General features: G+C 49.8%; 2 protein-coding genes across 7 annotated transcripts in view; one reads left to right on the plus strand and one right to left on the minus strand.

Moving 5' to 3' along the window:
• Positions 1 to 14,252, plus strand: part of DCAF4 (DDB1 and CUL4 associated factor 4) — a 30,288-nt gene extending 16,036 nt beyond the window's left edge. The window contains exons 8-16 of one of the 4 annotated variants that reach the window (XM_026008534.2): positions 770 to 872; positions 2,930 to 3,073; positions 3,968 to 4,017; positions 7,973 to 8,052; positions 9,297 to 9,392; positions 9,506 to 9,603; positions 10,729 to 10,902; positions 11,245 to 11,359; positions 13,197 to 14,252. In XM_026008534.2, coding sequence (XP_025864319.1) covers positions 770 to 872; positions 2,930 to 3,073; positions 3,968 to 4,017; positions 7,973 to 8,052; positions 9,297 to 9,392; positions 9,506 to 9,603; positions 10,729 to 10,902; positions 11,245 to 11,359; positions 13,197 to 13,390 — 1,054 coding nt within the window. In that variant the 3' untranslated portion in view covers positions 13,391 to 14,252. Of the gene's footprint in view, positions 1 to 769; positions 873 to 2,929; positions 3,074 to 3,967; positions 4,018 to 7,972; positions 8,053 to 9,293; positions 9,393 to 9,505; positions 9,604 to 10,728; positions 10,903 to 11,244; positions 11,360 to 13,196 lie in introns of all 4 variants that reach the window. The other 3 variants (XM_026008533.2, XM_072761937.1, XM_026008535.2) reach the window with 3 other exon arrangements.
• Positions 14,253 to 18,576: 4,324 nt separating this feature from the next.
• Positions 18,577 to 21,369, minus strand: part of ZFYVE1 (zinc finger FYVE-type containing 1) — a 52,925-nt gene continuing 50,132 nt past the window's right edge. For all 3 annotated transcript variants that reach the window (XM_026008536.2, XM_072761934.1, XM_072761935.1), the window contains one exon: positions 18,577 to 20,192. In XM_026008536.2, coding sequence (XP_025864321.1) covers positions 19,960 to 20,192 — 233 coding nt within the window. In that variant the 3' untranslated portion in view covers positions 18,577 to 19,959. The remainder of the gene's footprint in view (positions 20,193 to 21,369) is intronic.

Genomic DNA, 21,369 nt, shown 5'->3' on the forward strand with positions numbered 1-21,369 from the left:
TATATACTTGTGATGTCTAGTACAATTTTAACTAAAACCCTGTAAGTTAGTTTGATACTTTCCCCAGTGTCTAGAAGACACTGAGGTTCAGAGTGGGAGCGATTGGCTCAAGGTAAAGCTAGAGAGGGTGGGATCTGCCTGCCTCCACTGCCTGAGCGCCTAAGCCCTGCGTTCTACTGCCTCCTGCTGTACACGGGCAGGTGAAGAAACATCATGGGGGACACAGCACTTACTTTGGAGCAGAGTCCCCTTTAGAGAAGGGCAGCCATGCAAGGGTTACCCACCAGGGTAGGTAGGGCATACCCCACTTCTGTTCCCCTCCTAAAAAGGAAAGGAGTTAAGGTCTATCTCTACCCCTCTCAGGAGGGGACTGTAGGTCCCTTAGTAGGGTGGTGGCCTATGGTGTGGAGAGGGAAGGGGCTCCATACCTGGTTCTTAATAACTGGGTGCTCTTTAGCATGCTGTTTCATTTCTCAGGAGTGTTGTTTTCATCTCGGGAGAGTTGTAATAGATTTATCCAAAACCAAATTGGTCTAGTTCTAACTTTCTTTGACCCTGTAATGGGCCACCCATTTCTTGGCCTTAGTTTTCCTAAGAGTTCTATAATTGAGATTATGTGGGATCCTGCTCAACTCCATTGCTGATAATTACTTGGGATGTGAGACAGTTGACTAAGGGAGGTGGTCTCTAGGGTGTGAGCCAGACCAGAGAGCCTCTGGATATCTAGGTACAGCATCCATACCCTCCTTGCCCCTCTTTCCCTCTGCAGTTTAGCTCATGAGCTGCGAGTGAGCTGCATGCAGAGGAAAAAGGTCCAGATTCAGAGCTCGGATCCCTCCGCTTTGGCAAGCGACCGATTTAACCTCATACTGGTAAGTGGGAGGGAGCTCCCTATGGGTGCCAGAGGTATAGCTTTTATCCCCTGACACTATGTGGCTTAACATTGGCTTTTATCAAGCCTAGCTATGTGGAAGCCAGTGCCATGAAAGCTTGTAGTGTCCTCTTGGCTTTACAGTCCTAGCATGTGCCTGGACTACCTGCTGACAGGTGCTGAGCTGACAGGGCAAGGCATGCTGACCATCCTTACCCCCACTATAGCTCTGTCTATTAATCTGAGAGTCTGGGCCCACCACACACTCTGAGAACTATCACAAAGTAATTTTCCCTTGGGTATGTTGGGTACAAACTGAAAGGTACACAGTGGACCAAGGGCTTCTAATCTTTCCTATATTGGGGCATTATCTAGTGGCCAAATCTGAAGTTCCAGTGTCCTTCAGTAGCAACTGTGTTAATTCCCTTGCTTGCTGGCTCTGACCTAAGTGGCTGGGGCCTGCAGGCCTGTACTCGTAGGCCTGCACATCTAGCACTCTGTTATCATGTCATTTATAGGGAGCAGAGTCTTACTGCTTTAGGTTAGACCTAGAGCTGGAAGCCAAGGCTAAAAGCCAGAGCCAACTGCTTGAATCCAGAGTTCAGAGAAATGTTGACAGAGGACCCAAGGGTCTGCTGAGTGAGACTAGAAGCTTGAGGCCACAGGAGACCATGACCTGCCCTGCAAACCCTGTCCTTCCTGGAGGCTGGGGGAAAGCTGAGGAGAATGAGAGTATACAAGATGGAAAGGCTCAGTCTGGTGAACTGCTGACAGGACTGGAATCTGAAGCCACAGAGCTGACCCTGGAGGTCTTGCCCCAGGAGAGTCCTTATATAAAGGGTATTCCAGGACCCACATTCTCTCCTGTGGCTCTTACTCCACTATGGGTTTGGGAGTACAATTTACTTGAATCAGTAGAAAATTTTCTTGCAGTTCATTCCCCTCAGAAGCTCCTTCCCTGGGGTTCTTCAGTAAAACTGGGTGGGGATGCACGTGCTGGCTGCTTAGTGTGACCTAAGCTATCAGTCCTCATGCTTCATCTCACACAGGCCCTGCACTGGCACATACAGTTCTAATGATTAGCTGGCTCTGTGGACCAGAGTGTTGGGAAGGGAGTTTTGCCACCAAAGATCAGTTTTTCAGATCTGATTCTAGTCACTGTAATGATTCTTCAGGAAACGTGCTTTCCAAGTAAACTTGAAAAGTGAATACATTTTCACCAGCATCCAAACTCATGTATGTATATTTATAAATATATATAAAACACATAAATATATAGGGTTTTTATTTTGAATTTTTAGCCATGTTAAGTGAGAAAAAAAAATAATTCATATCCCAGTGCGATTTTTTCTATTGTAAATATTTTTTCAGTGCAGTAGCCTTTTTTTTTTTTTTTTTTTTGAGAAAAGCACCTATAAAATAGGAATCCAGTTTTGGTGTTTGTTTTGTTTTTAAAGATTTTATTTATTTATGAGAGATCTAGAGAAAGAGAGGCAGAGACATAGGCAGAGAGAGAAGCAGGTTCCATGCAGGGAGCCCGATGCAGACTCGATCCTGGGACTCCAGGATCATGCCCCAAGCCAAAGGCAGATGCTTAACTGCTGAGCCACTCAGGCATCCCAGGAATCCAATTTTGTATCCTCCTTTTACTCCTTCACAGAGGTATAACTAGCATTTTCCACATTATGTGTACTGTTCATGATGGCTATATGTCACCATGTGGCTCATCTAAACATTTCGCATGGGTGGACCCTAGAACTCTTTTCACACCCAGTTCTGAGTGGAGTCAACTGTGTGGACCTCAGACTTCTTGACGGTGCCCCCTCACTGCTGTTATCCCTGCTTCTGGATTGTGAGACCAGATACCTATCAGTCTTGCCCAGTGACAGCTGGGCTGAGTAGGGGCAAGTTAGGTTACTTTTATGCTTCCTCTTGGGTGGGAGCGCTCACCAGGTAGAAGTGCACAGAGCGTGGGATCTGAAAGAGATAGGCAGATGATCTTGGGCAGTTCGTTCGGCTCAGCCAGGGAGGTGACCTGCAGTCTCTTTTCCCCTCCAGGCAGATACCAACAGTGATCGACTCTTCACAGTGAATGACGTAAAAGTTGGAGGCTCCAAGTACGGCATCATCAGCCTGCGAGGCCTAAAGACCCCCTCACTCAAGGTGCATATGCATGAAAACCTGTACTTCACCAACCGGAAGGTATGTTGTCTTTCCCATTAATTAGCCTTGCCATTGCCTTTGATCCAGGGGCCCTGCTGTAGTTGGCCCAGTTCAGAGGAGAGGAGAGAACTTTATGGAGAAGGTAGGGCTTGAGTACCTATCCTCCCAAGGGAGAATGGAGTCAGAGATCTTGAGAACCCATAGGGGAAGAAAAGGGCCTTGAGTGTCTTATCTTGGAAGGGAAATCCGGTCAACAATTGAGAGAAGGCGTGAAACTTCTTAAGGCTTGAAAGGCTTCTCTAACTGGTTGTGCAGACCTCCCAGGAGGATAAAGGTGATCCAAAGGAGCCCTTGCCAAGCACAAAGTTCCTGGGCAGTGGGCTATGCTAGTTTGGGTGGACAGTTTTCTTGTGCATCAGTCACTCAGCCAGTCCATGGCCTATACAGAAGTTACATAAATTTAACACAGCCTCCTGTCCAGGGTGTGTTAATATTAAATTCCCCTGGGTGATGACTGTGTAAGAAGTGGCACCATTCTGTTCATTGGGAACATGGACCACAAGATGGACACAAGGTGAAAATGGTTTCTGAGTGAAGTGAGATACAGTATGCCTTTCAGAGTTAGGTTTGTTTCCAGCTATTGCAAAGAAGCCATCCCTACACCAGAGAGAGTAGCAGAATTCTCACTGTGAGGTCCATGCTGATGGCAGAGGACCAAAGTGTAAGGGTTACTTCCTATTCCTCTTCAGGCCCTGCATGGTGGAGCAGGGAACTTCCCTGTTCTGATGCTTGTTCCAGCCCCTCTAGGAGTGAGAGTGAAGAAAGAAATACCATGTCTGTATCCCCACTAGTTATTCCATAGGAAAGCATTTCTCTTTCCGTGAGCTGGCAGTCAAACCAATCTTTCCTTCTCACTGTGTTCTTCTTCACCAGGTGAACTCTGTGTGCTGGGCCTCACTGAATCACCTGGATTCCCACATTCTGTATCTTTTGTTAGAGGAAGAGGTTTGGTGGGCAGGCCATGGCCTAGTGTGGAGCTGGGCGTCTGTGGGGTTTGTGACGCAGCATCTTAGTGGTCAGAAGTCTGCACCATTTTGTACACATGTCTCACCTTTGAGGAAAGAATAGTGCAGCTGAGTGGCAAACAGGATTGCTGTGGAGCACAGAGAAGTAGCGGGGTTCCCAGGGTGACATTTATGTCACTTTATGCCAGACACAGTTAGGGACAGGAAAGCCTTAGCAACAGGAATCCCACAGCCTCCTGAGGTGAAGGAGGAGGAGCTCAGAGCTGCAGTGGTTTGAGGGTGGGCTGGACCTCTGGCAGTGGAGAGACCAAAGGCAGGCATCAGTAAAGCATCCTTCAACATTGGACCCTGGGTGTGTGGACTCTCTGCCTAGGATCCCTGCCAGAGACAGTGCCTTTTTGTTGTTGTTTTAATTTGAGAGTGAGAACAAGAGCAAGAATGAGCATGAGAAGGGCAGAGGAAAAGGAAGAAGCAGACTCCCTGCTGAGCAGGGAGCCCAACAAGGGGCTAAGTCATTGATCCTTGGGATCATGACTTGAACTGAAGGCAGACACTTAAACTAGCTACCCAGGCACCCCCAGAGACAGCTTTCTTTAGAACACTCTCCATTCTAGTCTCTGCCATCTCAGAGAACAATCAGGACTCTTTTACTAAGAGCACAGGAGTACAGTGTCAGGCTGGTTGGACCCTCCCTCTGGAATCCCTGGGGGCTGTTGATGATGGACAAGAAAACTGTCTGTCCTATGCTTCTGGGACTAGTATTGTTTGACCCAAAGCCACATGTTCATGAGTCTTATCTTTGATTCATTTTCATAATAAATGAATTCTTAAAACCCTGTAACCACTCATACCTAGTGCCTACTTCACGAGTTGTCACAGGGCTAACATTAGTTAATGTCTATGAATGCACTTAGCACTGTGCTTGACACATCATGTAGGTCCTCAACACATGATGGCTGAATCAGAACCTGTTGGGGGTTTTGAATTTGTCCTATAGCACTCTTTTTAAAAGCCTATGGTACATCAGAGCTCTGGTTATAAACTGTGCGGTTGTAAATTGAAAATTTATGTGGCTTTCATGTCGTGGGATTCTGTAGGAGGATAAGACCATTTGTTACTGTGATGATGTTCCCAGAGGACAGAAGAGACCAGGTCTTAAAGGACAGAAAACAAGAACCTTGCTCTGATTTCTGATCTTAAAACAGGATGACATTTCGCCAGGTTTTCTCCTTATGCTAAGGAGAAGATAAAAATCCATGTAAGTGGGTTTATTTTTTTTTAATTTATATTTATTTATGATAGTCACACAGAGAGAGAGAGGCAGAGACATAGGCAGAGGGAGAAGCAGGCTCCATGAGGGAGAAGCAGGCTCCATGCACCGGGAGCCCGACGTGGGATTCGATCCCAGGTCTCCACGATCGCGCCCTGGGCCAAAGGCAGGCGCTAAACCGCAGCACCACCCAGGGATCCCCATGTAAGTGGGTTTAAAGAGCGTGGTGTATAACTTTATCATCCGCTTGCCCTCTGGTGGTCATTTCAGGTAATCTCCAGGCTTCTGTGCTCCTGCTGCTTCTGCTGAAGGTCATGGAACTTCTCCCTTTACCAAAATGTCAGTTTGTTGAGCCCAGTCCTCTGCATTTCCCCTACAGAATGGGGAAAGGTTAGGCTTGAAGCTGCCCTTCCTGGACTTTCCAACACCTGTGGCCTCTGAAGTGACCAAATCTGGTAATGGCCTCATTAGTATCACACCAAGTTTGGGATAATCTAGATCTGAGTCCTGGTAACTAAAAGTGCACCTGGGTAGGGATCCCCTCCACACATCCTTGCCTTCCAAACCCAGAAACAAAAGAGGTTTCTTTAGGAAAGACTTTGGCTGCCCAGCTGCGGGATTATCATTTATAGCTTCAGCAGTCTCCCTACTGGAAATACTTAACAAGGGCCTACTGCCCAAGGCAGCATGACATGCACACATCACACATTCAGACAATCAGGGATTTTGCCTGATTGCTTTGCATGTGTTTTCAGTGAGGGTGTGTGTGTTTGTTCTACCAAAATCTATTAAACAGATGCAATCCCTGTGCAAGTGCTAGAGAGGGCAGTGCAGCAGGCGTTCGGTCTCTGTGGGGCAGGTGGATGCTAGCAGGATGGAGAAATTGGGGTGGCCTTCCTGGAGGAGACAGAGCTTCCAGCAGAAGGAAGAGGCAGAGGGGAGCTTGGCACATGGGACAGCGGTAAGTGGTCTGGTATCTGATGTCTCTGGCAAGGTGGGGCCCCTGCTGCTGGGATGTTCTGGAGGATTGTGGTGCTGGAGGTGTACCTTAGGAGAGGTGGGCAGGGGTGGGACCTCAGGCAGAGGGCTGCTGCAAGACTGCGGGCAGGGAAGAGAGTGTGGTGGATGAGCAAGGGTGGAGGAGAGGCACCAGTCGGAGAGGCTTAGGATCTAGGCCATGAAGTATAGGTAATTAGAGAAAGTCCAAGCAGGGCCTGCTAGAAGGTGGTCGTGGAGGCCACCACTGAGTGTGTCGTTACAAACGGTGCCACATGGCCACAGGCAGGACTGGAAAGATCCACATGAGAAACAGAGTCTGTTGGAAACCTCAGGGAGGATATTTCACTGGGACGTTAGTGTCAGACCTAGGTTTCAGTGCTGAAGAGGGAAGGGAAGGCAAGGAAGTAGAAGAAACACAAACTCCTCTGAGGTGAAGGGAAAGGGAGCAGGTCAGTCAAAGACAATCCAATCCAATAGACACATGGGCAAGGTACAGATGGAGGTGGTTCAAAGTAAAGGAAACCCAAGTGACTGATCCGATGCATCAGCACACCCAGTTCTAGTCCAGGAAACTAAAGTTAAAATGATATGTTCGTTTATAGCCATTTAGATGAGCATAAATCTTAAGTCTGATAACACCCAGTTTTGGCAAATGGGGAAGACTGCTGGGGTAAGAAAATCATAAAACCCCTTTAGGATGAAGGTGCACATACCTTCCCACCCCACGGTCCCACACCAGATGTGGACACTGGAGCCTGTTTCCAGACTGCACGTCATGACCTCCATCCATGGGTCGCAACATCATTTTGAAAGCATTCTTTTAATGCAGTAGACTAGAAAGTTATGAGTCTCATATTCAGTAAAGGTGAATATTTTATGAAACTTTTGTATGTAAGTGGCATGTAGCAGCATAAAACAAAACTCATACCATGGGTACAAGAAAACAATGCCTTAAAGCAGCCTCCCCCACATGGAGTATGAGACGGAGAAACAGGAGGGGGATGCTCATTCCAGCAGCAGAACGAAAAAACTCACAACAGTGTAAGTGCCCATCAGCAGGAGATGAGTCAGATGAATTGTATGTTTGTTCAAAGATGTGCTCCACTGGGAAGGTGAAGAGACTAGAGCTACAAACATCAACACAGATGAATCTAGGAGACAGTGGAGATGGAACAGTTGTAGAAGATGCTCTGTGGAAAGAATAGAGCATGGCCCAGAACTCAGACCAGTTTTAGAATGTGATACTGGGTAGGGAAGAGGGAGGAATTGGACTGGGGAGGGGTCAGGGAGACATTGAACTGTCTATGGCCTTTTTTTCCTTTAAAAAAAACCCGAAACTAGGGGCGCCTGGGTGGCTCAGTTGCTTAAACTTCTGCATTCGGCCCAAGTCATGATCTCAGGATCTTGGAATCAAGCCCCACGTCAAGCTCCCTGCTCTCCCCCGCTCCTTGCTGTCCGCCCCCCCCCCCCCCCGCTTATGCGTGCTCGCTGTCTGTCAAATATTTTTTTTTAATCTGAAACTAAATATGGAACATGTAAATGTATTGACTCTGGCTCATGGTGTTAGTTTCTTGAAGGGTACTAATGCCCATTCTCTTCCCGAAGGACAGCCTTGTACTTGACTATCCTTAACAGCTTTTCCAGGCTCTGCCTCATGGGAATCGCAGAGACTCCAGGCTGTGCCACCCTGCTCCCAGCATCGCTGTTCGTCAGTAGTCATCCAGGTACCAGGTCCTTTCCCTTTGGATGAGGAGGTGCTCTGAGGGAGGTCTCAGTCCCCGCCTCCCAGGAGCTGCAGCCCATGATAGTGTATACCCCATGGAGAAGGCAGAGGCAGGGGGGCTGGGAACCACAGGCTGTGCAAGTCCAAGTCAGTCTGCAGAAGCACTTGTAGGAGAATTCCTTAAATCTGACCCAGGATTTGTACGTACATCTTTACCTACCCCTTCTTTGAGGTCAATTCAGCAGCCAGGAAAGTTAGTGTTTGTAACCAGTGCAAGAGATCAAAATATTTATTTGGGCTGCCCATACAGATCACACAGAAAAGCCTGGTGGATGCTGCTGGGGACGCTTGGATTCTATGTGCAGGGAGGCAGTCGGACTTCTTCCTGGCAGCATTCCAGGTGTTAAGTTTTCAGTCTCTCAGAGAATTAGGATCCATTAGACAAGGGCCAGGCCTCTTAAGAGTACAGGCCTTCAGGCACACGTGGCACGAATCCTGGCTCTCTACCCCTTACCAACTTGAACAGATTGCTTACCTTATGTGAAGAGAACACCTACCCCATTGGGTCACGTAGAGAATTAAGTGAGATGATGCATACTCAGCCTCGTGCCTGATGTTTCATCGTGCAGTAAGCATATGGCAGGAGTATGGGTTGCCACCATTTTTATAGATGGGGAAACTGAGGCATAGAGGTTCAGAACCTGCCTTACAGAACTGACCTGTGGTGTCATAAGTCAGGATAGTGGTTCCCTCTAGGGAAGAGTGTTAAGAGCATTATCAGAGTACTGGCATGTTCTGCCTAACCCGAGTGGTGGTTACATGGCTACATTTACTTATAACTCATTGCACTATATATTTGGGGGGTATGCCCTTTATTATTAATTAAAAGGCTTATTTTAAAAATGTTTTGCTTGAGGTCACACATCTAATAGTGTGATGTGGGATTAAAACCCTCTTGTAAAGAATCACAACCCGGCCTCCCTGCTGGCAGTTAGTAGTTCCAACACTAATGCTGGGAAGTCAGGAAAGATTTATGTGCTCATTCTCAGAATGACCCATTTTGAGCCAGGTACCCCAGCTGTGTCTCTTCCTTGTTACCATATAAAACCCAGAGTGGGCCAATGTGTAGATCTCTGAGCATCCATTCCTGGAGGTTTCCCACATCAGTGGTCACCGGGCTGGCAGCACGAAGGGAAGGTCTCCTCAAGAGCAGCCATCTTTTATATTCACCATTGCGCTCAGCAGGAGACCGGCCTGGCATGCTCTGCAGCTTCCGGATCCCTGGCGCCTGGTCATGTGCCTGGTCCCTGAACATTCAGGCAAACAACTGCTTCAGTACAGGTGAGCCACAGCTGCTCCCACGGGTCCCCAGAAGACAGACCTTCACAAACTTGAAACTCCTGTTTCAAGACCATGAGTGATATTTGTCTCTCTGCACCATCTGTCTCTGTCAGGCTTGTCTCGGCGGGTCCTAGTGACCAACGTGGTGACGGGACACCGGCAGTCCTTTGGAACCAGCAGTGATGTCTTGGCCCAGCAGTTTGCCCTCATGGTTGGTTGGTTAGATGAGGGTGGGGGTGGACAATGTAGTTTCCCAAGGGTGGAAATTTTGCTGTATCGAAACTGGATTCCTCTGTGGCATCTGGTCACTTCTCATTTTTTGGGGGGGAAAGGACATTAGAAAGGATTAGCAGGTTATTTGGTGATTATATATGTACTGGATGAAAATGGCTGATTTAGAAAGGCCTGGCTAAACTCGTTTAAACAACTTCTATTTAAATGAATTGTTAGTTCTTCAGCACTTGGATTAGCCAGAAGGACAAAAAAAAACTTTTTTTAAAGATTTTATTTACTTATTCATGACACACACACAGAGAGAGAGAGAGAGAGCGAGAGAGAGAGAGAGGCAGAGACACAGGCAGAGGGAGAAGCAGGCTCCATGCAGGGAGCCTGACGTGGGACTCGATCCTGGTCCCCAGGATCAGTCAGGCCCTGGGCTGAGCCACCCGGGCTGCCCGAAATTTCTTTTTTTTTTTTTTTAATTTTTTTAATGTATAAATTAAATCTCCATTCTGAACACTTACTAGCTTCATAGTTTTCAAATTATATATTTTAAATTTTTTAAATCAAAATTCTAGTCAATACTACATTTCAGAGACTTATCCATTGAAAATGCCACCTTCTTTAAAAGTGTGGAGGAGGGAGTGTACCAAGCTCATTTCTGCAGTAAGCACAGAGTGTGTCATTCAGGTTTCTTCAGCCGTCTGCCCCATTTGGGACTACAAGCCTTCCCTGCATCTCTGATCCCTCCTACTCCATTCTCCTCCCCCTGGCTTCTGACAAGGGACCTTGGTGGACATAAGCCACCATCACTTGAGCATCACAGAGTTTGAGGCCTAAGGGGCCAATGCAGCCAGCAGGGAAGATGCTGGAAGACACAAAGGGTCCGGTTCTTTTACCTTTTCATAAGGAACCCTTCCAGCTACACCGAGGTTCAAACCCTGAGTGATATTTGTCTCTCTGCACCATCTGTCTCTGTCAAACCCTGGCCACACCATCGCCCACAACCTGTAACCTAGGGGCTAGGAGAGGGGAAACAAGGCAGGGGTTGTGTCTGGAGGGCACAACCCTCCCAGCCTTAAGAGGAGGTGGTACCAAACAGTCCCTCTTTCCATAGGCTCCTTTGCTGTTTAATGGCTGTCGTTCTGGGGAGATCTTTGCCATAGATCTGCGTTGCCGAAATCAGGGCAAGGGCTGGAAGGCCACCCGCCTATTCCATGACTCAGCAGTGACCTCTGTGCAGATCCTCCAAGAAGAGCAAAACCTGATGGCATCCGACATGGCAGGAACGGTAGGAGTTCCTGGCTCTTCAGAAAAGACCCTCTTGTTGGGGCGCTTGGCTGGCTTATTCAGAGGAGCATGCAACTCTTGATCAAGCCCTAGGTTGGGTGCAGAGATTACATTACAATAAAATCTTTTAAAAGATAAAGACTCTTCTGCCAGGTGGTAGCTGGGGAGAGACCAAGTTGAAGGGCAGCTGCTTTGCTGCCCACTGGGAACCCAGCCTGGTCTAGACAAACACAAAACTGGTTTTGGTGCTTTTGAAACTTAGATTCCCCTAACTGAGAGGTGTTTGGAGACCACCTTGCCCTGCCTGGGTTCACTATCTAATGGCCTCTTGTGCTTTCCACAGATCAAGCTGTGGGACCTGAGGACCACTAAGTGTATAAGACAGTATGAAGGTCATGTGAACGAGTATGCCTACCTGCCCCTGCATGTGCACGAGGAAGAAGGAATTGTGGTAGCAGGTACCTGGGGAAGGGGAGCTCTTTCTGTCCCATCAGATAAAATGGCAGAGGGAGAAACTACTCCACATGAGAACTGAGTACATGGGACTGTGGACTGTTGGAGAGACTAGGTGGGACATAGAAGAGGATGTTACTGAGCAGCAGTTAAACACCCACCAGTTAGAACAGCCCTTTGGGGATCCCTGGGTGGCGCAGCGGTTTAGCGCCTGCCTTTGGCCCAGGGCGTGATCCTGGAGACCCGGGATCGAATCCCACGTCAGGCTCCCGGTGCATGGAGCCTGCTTCTCCCTCTGCCTGTGTCTCTGCCTCTCTCTCTCTCTCTCTCTCTCTGTGTCTATCATAAATAAATAAAAATTTAAAAAAAAAAAAAAAAAAAAAAAAAAAAAGAACAGCCCTTTGTCCTCACGTGAGTAGGAGAACATCACCTCAGTAACAGGCAAGCTACGTGCAACAAAACGCAGCAGCTTGGGAGGCCTGGGTGTTCACCTGGTCTGCATTCAGTGTGGCCCTTATCCCATCCTGTTCAACAGCGTGGGCTTCCCTGTTCTTTGTGCTCACTTTCCAGCAGAGCATGCTGAGAAAAGAAGGTCATTGTAACAGAACTGGTCCTGATCCCCTTGACACCGTCCCTGAGGATCCGTATTGCAGAATAGAGCAGAAGTATTGAGCCACTAAATTCCCTGGGAAGATGGGATGCCGGAGTGGCTCAGGGGTTGGGCATCCGCCTTTGGCTCGGGTCGTGCTCCAGGGGTCCTGGGATGGGGCCCACTTCTCCCTCTGCCTGTGTCTCTGCCTCTTTCTGTGTGTGTCTCATAAATGAATAAATCAAAAATTCCTTTGAAGAGCTACAGGTCGATCACAGATTTTGCTGTTTCTGGGAGGACAGAATGCTCCGATATCATGAAAGTTTGGTGGTTTGGTTTGACACATGAAAGAAATAAGCCCTTGACATTAAGGAATATATTCTTAGTCTTGACATGTCCTCAGATGTGCAGATATGCCTACAGAATGTACTTATTCTCCATGAATCTTTTTTTGTGCCAAAGAAGCATCACTTTGTTAGAACTTTCTCAGGCTTGTTTACTACTCTCCACCCCCAGCAGCAGTTAGCTTCCTGTTTAAGCCTAGTTTCCATCCCAGAAGAGCTGCTGTGCTCTGAATAACAGGAAAGAGAGGAGCCCCATGGAGAGGCAGGCATGGGTGGTGGACTAGTGCAGTCCTCTGCGAGCCGCACAGCCTGAGCCATGCCGAGGGAGTGCCAGTGGCCGCATAGCCTCTCCAGTGGCCAAGTCCGTGAGACCCTAAGACCTTCCTCAGAAGGTCTCCAGTAGCGTGTCGGGGCTCCTGCAGACAATGGTTGTTTGGTGCCACGTTCCTCACAGCTGTGAGCCCTGAAGACTTAGCTGGTCTTAGGAACTGAGCCATTAAACCAGAAACAGCTCTGGTGACAGTTGTCGCCTGGTTTGTCCCCAGGATATTTTGCAGTGAAGAGATCTTCCTGGTTACTCTTTTACAAAGAGGAAATCTGTTGCTCCCCCTTGAATAGACCTTGATGCAAGAGAAGTAGAGCACCCACCTCTTAGGATGCCTGGTGCACCAGCCAAGGTGTCACACAGCCAGCCAGTGCATCCTGCAACTTGGAATACCTGTGACTAGTTGTGATTCTAGAGCACCAGACCTGCAACTTTGATTTTCAAGAAGTACATATTATCAGAAATCATTTCCATTTGGGTTTGTGTTTTGGCTCTTAGGAATCATGAGAAGCTAGGTCCACGTGTATACAAGTGCTCCTGTGTGTTCTCTCACTAACCTGCCGTGTCTCTTCTCTCTCTCCCAGTGGGCCAGGACTGCTACACGAGAATCTGGAGCTTCCATGACGCCTGCCTGCTCAGAACCATACCCTCCCCACATCCTACCTCTAAGGCTGACATCCCCAGTGTGGCCTTCTCTTCTCGGCTCGGGGGCTTCCGGGGAGCCCCAGGGCTGCTCATGGCTGTCCAGCAGGACCTTTACTGTTTCTCCTACACCTAATTCCACAGGGTACAGCCTGGAGGGATGTGGATTTGACTTAAGAAGTAAGGAGCAGCTATACTTCTGCCACAGTTGCTGTTTCCAGTGAGGGCATTTTAAGTAGACACTCTGTGTACACAGATCCATCCATCCAGCTGTCAGGAAGTAGGTACTGTTTTATGTGGAGACACTTCAGTTAAGTTGTGAGCTCAGAGAGCTCAAAAGTCCTTTTCATAAAAGGTACTTATTTCCTTGTTGAATTTCTTAGAATAGTCTGTGTCCCCCCTCCCTTTTTTTTTTCCTTAAAAAATACTTTTTCTAAGGGCTAAAGATTGGCAGTAACTAAACTAAAACTGTTTCTTTTACCAAAAGCCCTTTCAAGAAGCCTAATGATGAGGTTGGGTGAGACTGTAGTGCAGTGAGTGCCTAGGTCCCAAAAAGATCTGCATGTGGACTGGAGAAAGCCAGCTGGGGAGACAGGGAGGGAGGTGGGGAAATCATTTCTCAGTCTCTAGAGGTAAAGATTGAAGGCTGGATTTTGCAGTCATTAAAAAGCCTCTCAGACTCATTCAACATCCACAGACCTCACTTTCTCCTTTTATCACCATCCATAGGCATTGGAAGGAAAGATGGATCTTTCTAGATGCTTGAGGTTTTAAACAGGTCCTAGCATACTTTGTGGAGGCACCTTCCAGAATGTTAAGTACAACAGCTCCTAAGTACAACAGCTCCTATTTCTATAATGGTGATTTAGAATGTCAGATTACAGGGCCCCCGTCTCAAAGAAAATTGGCCTTGACTTTCTGTAATCTAGAAGCACTTTGAGATGTTTATACAGCATTCAAGAGCCTTTCTACCAAACAATAAACTAGAAAGAACTGTGTGTTGCATTGCTCCTGTTAACGATTCAGAAGATCATGATTGATGATTGTTCACTACAGCAGTGAAACCAGCTGCATAACAGCTACTCAAATCTTGGGTGAGGGGAAATACAGACCAGCTGTAGTGGCTTTGCTAGAGAGCGTTAACTTTGGCCCCCAGACCCAGGCCCCCCTGCCTGCTCTGTGCACACCCCAAGAAGCTGACCTGGAAGGACAACAGCAGTGGACTCCCCACCCTACCCCCCTCTGCTGGGATGTGGCGGGCTGTGGCTGTGTTCCTCCACCCAAGGCTACAGCTCCTGTTGGAACATCACACCCTCTAGGTTCCAGCACCTTCTTTCCATTTGTCCCTTCAGATCTACTAGTAACTGCACCTCACTTGCTAGCCCAGGAATTTCGCCAATTAAACTCCCAATTACACCCTTGAGTGGTAGTAATTCTGTTTTCTGCCAGAACTCTAGTACAGAGGACCAAATCCAAAAAAAAAAAAAAAAAAAAAAGAGCAGACTGGCTATCTGATAGATGAGCTATGTTACATATTTTTAGTGCCTCCTATTTTATAAAGAACTTTCTCCCATCTTACTTGATCCTTTTAACAGCCCATAATGGTGGCACAGCAGTAGTAACGTACAAATTACCAGAATCACTTTACAGCTGGAGAAGGCTGCGCACAAAGGTACTGACTTGGCTCCGACCACAGACTGGTCAGCAGAGCTGGGACTTGGGGCCACGTACTCTGCTGCTCACATGCCTCCAGTCACTGATGATCCTTGTGTTATCACAGTAAGTGCTATGGAGAAGTCAGGACATGGCTTGGTGCAAGTGTAAGCACGAAATGCTAAGGATTCATGATATCCAATCACCAGGTAAATGAATTTTTCTGGTCCTCCATGGTGGTAAGTTTGCTAATTGCCAAGATTCTTAAGTGTTCAGTCATTTAGATTTGGTCCCTGTATCTGCAGCCCTGGCACAATGATGCATAGGTCTCAGAAAATATCTGCATGACTGAAGGGTCCAGGTGGCCACTGTCACTCCGGGGTTTTTCAGATTCACTTTGGTGACGTGTCCCTGCCCAGGAACACAAGCATAAATGCTGAGGCGCAGGGCACCTGGGTGGCTCAGTGGTTGAGCATCTGCCTTTGGCTCAGAGTGGGATCCCGGGATCCTGGGATCAAGTCCCACCTTGGGCTCCCTCATGGAGCTTGCTTCTCCCTCTGCCTATGTCACTCTATGTCACTGTCTCTCGTGAATAAATAAATCTTAAAAAAAAAAAGAAAATGCTGAGCCATGAACCTAACATCCACTCACTTGTGTCCCCACAAGTTTGGGGTTATCACAATATACAAAAGTTCATTACAGGATCTGCAATTTTAAATTGCTGGTATCGGCCATCTCCTACAGTTTTCCCCATGGTTCTGTACTTCCTGTGGAGCTGAGCGCCCGTGGGTACTACCGGGTCTGATTCTGAGCTCTCCCCACACAGTGGGGACATCAGGAGAATGGCAGGGGAGTTCGACATGCCTTCTGAACTCTAAGCACCTGTGTCCCAGCCCAAGTTCCTCGTTACCAGTTACAGCCATCAAAGGATCCTTTTCGATTTCCCCTAGGCTTTTTTTTATTTATGATAGTCACAGAGAGAGAGGGGCAGAGACATAGGCAGAGAGAGAAGCAGGCTCCATGCACCGGGAGCCCGATGTGGGATTCGATCCCGGGTCTCCAGGATTGCGCCCTGGGCCAAAGGCAGGCGCCAAACCACTGCGCCACCCAGGGATCCCCTCCCCTAGGCTTTTTTAAAAAGGAGGGAGTGGTTCTTTCAAACCTCTAAACTCAGCAAATCTGTTCTGATCTCCGGTTAGCAATCACTTCTGACATCTGGTTATATGACAAGTGGTCAAACATAGCGGAGAAGTTCAGCCTTCTGGTCTGTGTGCTCGCTGACACAGTGCCCCAGAGCGGTGTGTTCCACAGTCCGGATGAAGCATTTTCCACTGGCACGGCTATTAGGGAATTTTGCCCCGTCCCAGGTGACAACCAGAGGTGGCGATTGAGCAGGCCATGGGACAGCAGCATGGAGCTCACATGAGCTCCCTCCCTACGGGGCCTGGCGTTGGCTTGCCTGGAGCCCCGCAAACGGGCTGAGCGGACAGTGGCCCTGGTTCTCCCCGCTTCTCAGAAGTGCCCGCCCACAAGTAAACCTCTGCTTCCGCACCTGGCTGTGTAGCCGCCTTAGCGTTCAGCCAGCCTGACGTGCTCCGGAGGGCCCGGACAGCCTCCTCGGTGGCCCTCCTGGAGGGGTCCCCAGAGGCGTCCTCTGAGACCAGGTTAGCCCGACTTACCTGTCAGCCCTACATCTGTCCTGCTCAGGATTTTCCACAACCATCTGAAAACAACTGCAGGCCAAACTCCGTTCCCCCTTCCTGCCGTGTACGGGTGCCATGTCGGCCCGTCGCTGCCTCTCCAGGCTGCCCGCTGCGGGGCTGCTGCCTCGGGGTGATCTTCGGGTCTCTCCAACGCACAGGCTACATCAGCTTGATCTCTAAGCCGATATCTGGGAGGTTTTAGTTAAAGGGAAGTAGTATCTCCTTTATCTTGAGAACTTCTGAGGCCAGTGGAAACGAGCAGGTGTAGAGCTAAGCCCTCCTGATACACACTTTTTTTTCGTAAGGTCAGCGTCTTTTCTGGAAATGCAAAAGAATTCACAACCCAAGGAGGAGGAAGGCAAGAAGAGTTCTACCTTGCAGTGCCAGGCCAGGTGACGCAGGGTGGAGCACAGAAGGCCCACCTGGAACCAAACCCCAGCTTCGAGTCTCCTTGGCCAGGCGACCCCAGGCTCTGAACCTCTCTGAACCACCGTCCCCAGCTGTAAAACACGAACACTACTACTCCCTACCTTCCAGTTTGGTTGTGAGAACATCAGCCATGGTCAGCTCCCAGCGTAGTCCCTGGCAGAGAACTGACACCTGCGTATGGGAAGCCAAACCGGCAGAGCGAGACCCAAGGGAGGCAGAGGGTTGTTCGGGAGACGGCTAGTTCTTGGCCACTGCTGACGCCTTTCCGTCAATGCTCTGAGACCGCTTCACCAGTGATCTCCACCTCGGAGCAAGTCTTTCAAACCAGAAATTTTTTAAGTAACCTCTATGCCCAACATGGGGACTCAAACTCACAACCCCGAGATCAAGAGCTGCATGCTCTTCCATCTGGACCAGGCGGGCATCTCAAACTAGAAATGTATTAAAGCCTTTCTACAGCCAGCCCCTAAAGGGGGGCGGCAGGGGGGGTACTAATCTATGCCTAATAAGGTATCAGGCTAGTGGCTTTCTGGGTGAGGGGCAGGGGGCGGGCAGTCTCTGAGGTTGCATTTACGTCCTGTTTCTTCATCCAGGTGCTGGCTGATTGTACGTTCAGTTTCAGAAGATTAATCAAGTGGAAATGTGTATTAAGACAGTTCAATAATTTAAGCCTTTGTTTGCATCCCGAGTTTAGCTGGTTTTCACCCCCCTTTCGTTGAGGCTGGGACTGGATGTGTAGGGCAAGAAAAGTGAACCCTTCTATTACTTTGACACAGGGTTGGTTCCCCTCCTTTCCTCTCCTGGTCTGACTAGTGCAGGAAGGGAATGCAGATATTGCTACATCATTCCTGTGTGGCCCGGCAGACCCACATGCTCAGGGCTGCCCCCCAACACGACAAGACAAAGGGCCAGGTCTGACCTGGGCTCACCCCAACAGCAGGGAGAAGATAAGGATGAAAGGGATGGGAGCAGGACAGGGAAAGTTGAGGGAAAAGATGGGCAAGGAAGAAGGGGAAGGACAAAGACCAGAGTGTGCCCACAAGGAGGAGAAAACCGTGGAGGATGGACGCACAAGCTGCTGACAAGGCAGGGCAAGGGAATGAAGGGGGAGTTGACAAAAAGGTAGAAAACCGTTTTTCTCAGATCTCTGCTAGGTCAGAAGCAACACCTAGTCTCTTCCGTGAGAGGACCCCCCCCAGTGGACTGGGACCCCACAGCTACCCGAGTGAAACCAAGCACATACATCTCAAGGTAGCGGCCACACTGCACCTGACTCAGGCTGCCCTCCTCGGGGCCGGGCTGTCGCAGCTCCCTCACCCACGGCCAACTGGCCACCCCACCAGGGAGAGCGCTGCTGGACAGCCCAAGTACAGGACAACAGCTTGGCCAGTGGGCTTGCATGGAGCCCTCACCACCATAGAGTTCTGTGAGCATCAGTTGGTACCCCCGGCTCTGAAAGCCACCACCAGCTACTTTCCTATCGACTAGAAAGAGGCAGGGTTTACTGAGGAAGTTAAAGGAAAGAGCACAGTCCATATTCAGCAGGAAGATTCCTTTATAATGGCGAATTTGAGAATACACAGTACTAGAGTGGGGCCTGAGTCACTGGGCCACAGGAGGCGGTAAGGGAGCAGGTCTGAGAAGGATCACCGCGTTCCAGGGCTCCCGTCGACAGACTCTCACGCCGGGAATGACTGCCACGTACCTCCCTGAAGCTCGGCCCACCCACCAGTCCCATCAAGAACCAGGTCACCATTTCCTTCTTCATGTTTGGCCACCAAAGATAAAATCCGCCACGGTGACAGGAGTTCAGCACAACAGTCTCTTTCCCGTCACGAGAGATGGCTGTCTCGGTTCTTGATGAAAAACAAAAGTTCACTTGACTTCTCTTGCAAGAACCAGCGAAGAGAATTTTTTTCTTAACGATCCGTTGAAATATTTATATATATTTAAACTAACAGTCCATTCGGTGCGCTGTTTCCCTGGAAGAGTTCTCAAAGGACCCCTCCAACAGCTAGAGGGGGCATGTATCAGGAAACAAAGATTTAAGACACTTCAAAATAAGCAATTAAAATCCTAGTGCAACACTCAGAAGCAGATGGTGGGCTCGCAGGGGCGAAGGGGAAGGAAGCAGGTCCTCTATTTAGGCGCAGGGTGTGGCCTCTGGGAAAGCCAAGCGGACACAGAAGCATCAAGAAGTAGGGAACACCGCTGGGGAAGGCCTGGTTCCTCCTGCGCGCTCCCTAGTACTCGGGGCTGAGGGACCCCCGTCACCCTCCACCCACTCTGGTGACCTGCACGCTAAGCTGGGTGGTCTCTGACTGAAATCGGCCTAGGCCCAAGACAGGGATCCAACTCCAAGGGGCCCAGGGAGATTCCTTTCAGGCCATTCCAAGCCAGAGGTACCTGGGAAAAGTCAAGGAGAGTCTTCAAAGGCTCACAGAGAAGAAGCAAAAGGTGAATGGCAACACAGTGGCTCTGTACCTGGCTCTGCTCTGTGGGGAAGACCTGCCGCCACGGCCACCCTCTCCCCACGCTGGGGACACACCGCGCTAAGGCTTCAGAGCCAGCAGCAGCCTGAATACACTCCACGGTCCTTCCGTAGGATCTATGCAAATACTTGTGTCTTTATTATTTTTAACTGAAATGAATGCAACGGATTCAGGTTCATTCCCCTTTGCTGGAATCTGCTCTGTCCCCTGCCCTGGGGCGGGGGGGGGCGGGGGGTCCACACATTCGGGCCTGTGGCCAGGCTCACCCGGCCGTCTGCCCCACCCCCCACCACGGGAAAGGGGCCCCAGGATGAAGAGAGGACACAGGCCGGAACAGGCACCCGGGGGGAGGCCCTACCTCAGCGACACTTCCGTTTCTAACCCTGAGAACCTAAGGAATTGTGAAGGACGCAGAGAGGGAGTGGGGGTTAAAGGTCACCGGGCTTTTTATTGCAGTTAAAGCAGACTCGGACAGGATGGTCCCAGCCTCGGGAGGGGACGGCCCGTCGGTCATGGGAGCACTCGTCACAGAAGCCCTGTCCACAGGCCCGGCAGTGGTGCTTGGAAAGCTTGATGCTGAACTCCTTCCGGCAGTTGTGGCAGTGCAGGATCTCGTGGTCGGGCACCCAGTATGCCGGCCTGGCCGCATCCTTCACCAGCCCTGGGGCAGGGGAGAACACCGATGGGTGGGACACGGGGACCAGACACCCCGAGTCCCACGGGGCAGGAGGGCCGCCTCAGACGCTTCCCTGGCTCGTGGCCCTTCCGCACACACAACTGCCTCCAGAGCTGCTCTTTTAAGATTTATTTGAGAGAGCGGGTGCGGGGCCTGGAGAGGGGGGCGGGGGAGAGGGAGCCCGAGGCTGACCCAGCTTTGGATCTCACGATCCCAAGCGGCGCTTAACCGACTGTGCCCCCCCAGGTGCCCCACATCTACAGAGCTTCGAAAACCTGCATCCGCCTGCCCTTCACCTCATACCATGCCGGTCAGGATATCTGGAGCGGGGCCAAGGCCTTGAGATGTGCCTGTCTGTTGTGCTCTCAGGTGACCCTGAAGTGCAGCTGCTGGATTAAAAGCCACTGGAGTACTGCTAGAGCGGCCCAAGCCCGGAGTCAGGAGCGGACTTCGCTCAAATCCCAGCTCCACCCAGCACGTGCTCAGCAGCAGCTGTAGGATTGAGGCTACCTAACTTCTCAGGGCCTTGGCTTCCTCCTCTTCAACAACCCACGGTCAAGAATGGTTATCACAAGAAAGAACGGGACACGTCTCCCACACTGGCCGGGGACCCAGGAGCCGGCGAGCGCTGGGCAGGTGAGCCCTTGGTGAGCACAGGTGGTGGGCTCTCTGTGCCCAGGGCAGCCCTGCTTCTCCCAGGCACCCCCGAGAGCACATACAACCTGAGCTTCAAGCCTGGGCAAATCTATTCCTACACTCTTGGGTCAAAAATTCCTCCTCTACTCACCTTTGAACCACAATGCTTGTGAATCGGATCCAAGCGATCCTCACCGCCACCTACCCCCACCCAGAAGCCTCTGGTTGCTCCCTTGCAATGGGCAGAAACACCCGGGCCTAAGCCTTCCATGCACTGGTGGGTCTCCCTTCCCCTTCCTCTTGCCCTCCTAGTTACAAGTACCCCTCACATCTGGAGGTAAGTTATCTTAAATCCTAAATGAATAATAGCTTGGCCTGTGTGGTAAATTAAAGACAGCCACAAATTCTTTGATACCCCTGCCTCTTCCCTCAAATGTAGGCGGCTTTGGGACTACAGGAGACTACAGCAGAACTACCAGGGGCAGCTTCTACTTCCTAGCTCTTAAGTGTCCTGAGCCCCCATGCA

This window comes from Vulpes vulpes, chromosome 6 (assembly GCF_048418805.1).
Source record: "Vulpes vulpes isolate BD-2025 chromosome 6, VulVul3, whole genome shotgun sequence".
NCBI classification, from domain to species: domain Eukaryota; kingdom Metazoa; phylum Chordata; class Mammalia; order Carnivora; family Canidae; genus Vulpes; species Vulpes vulpes.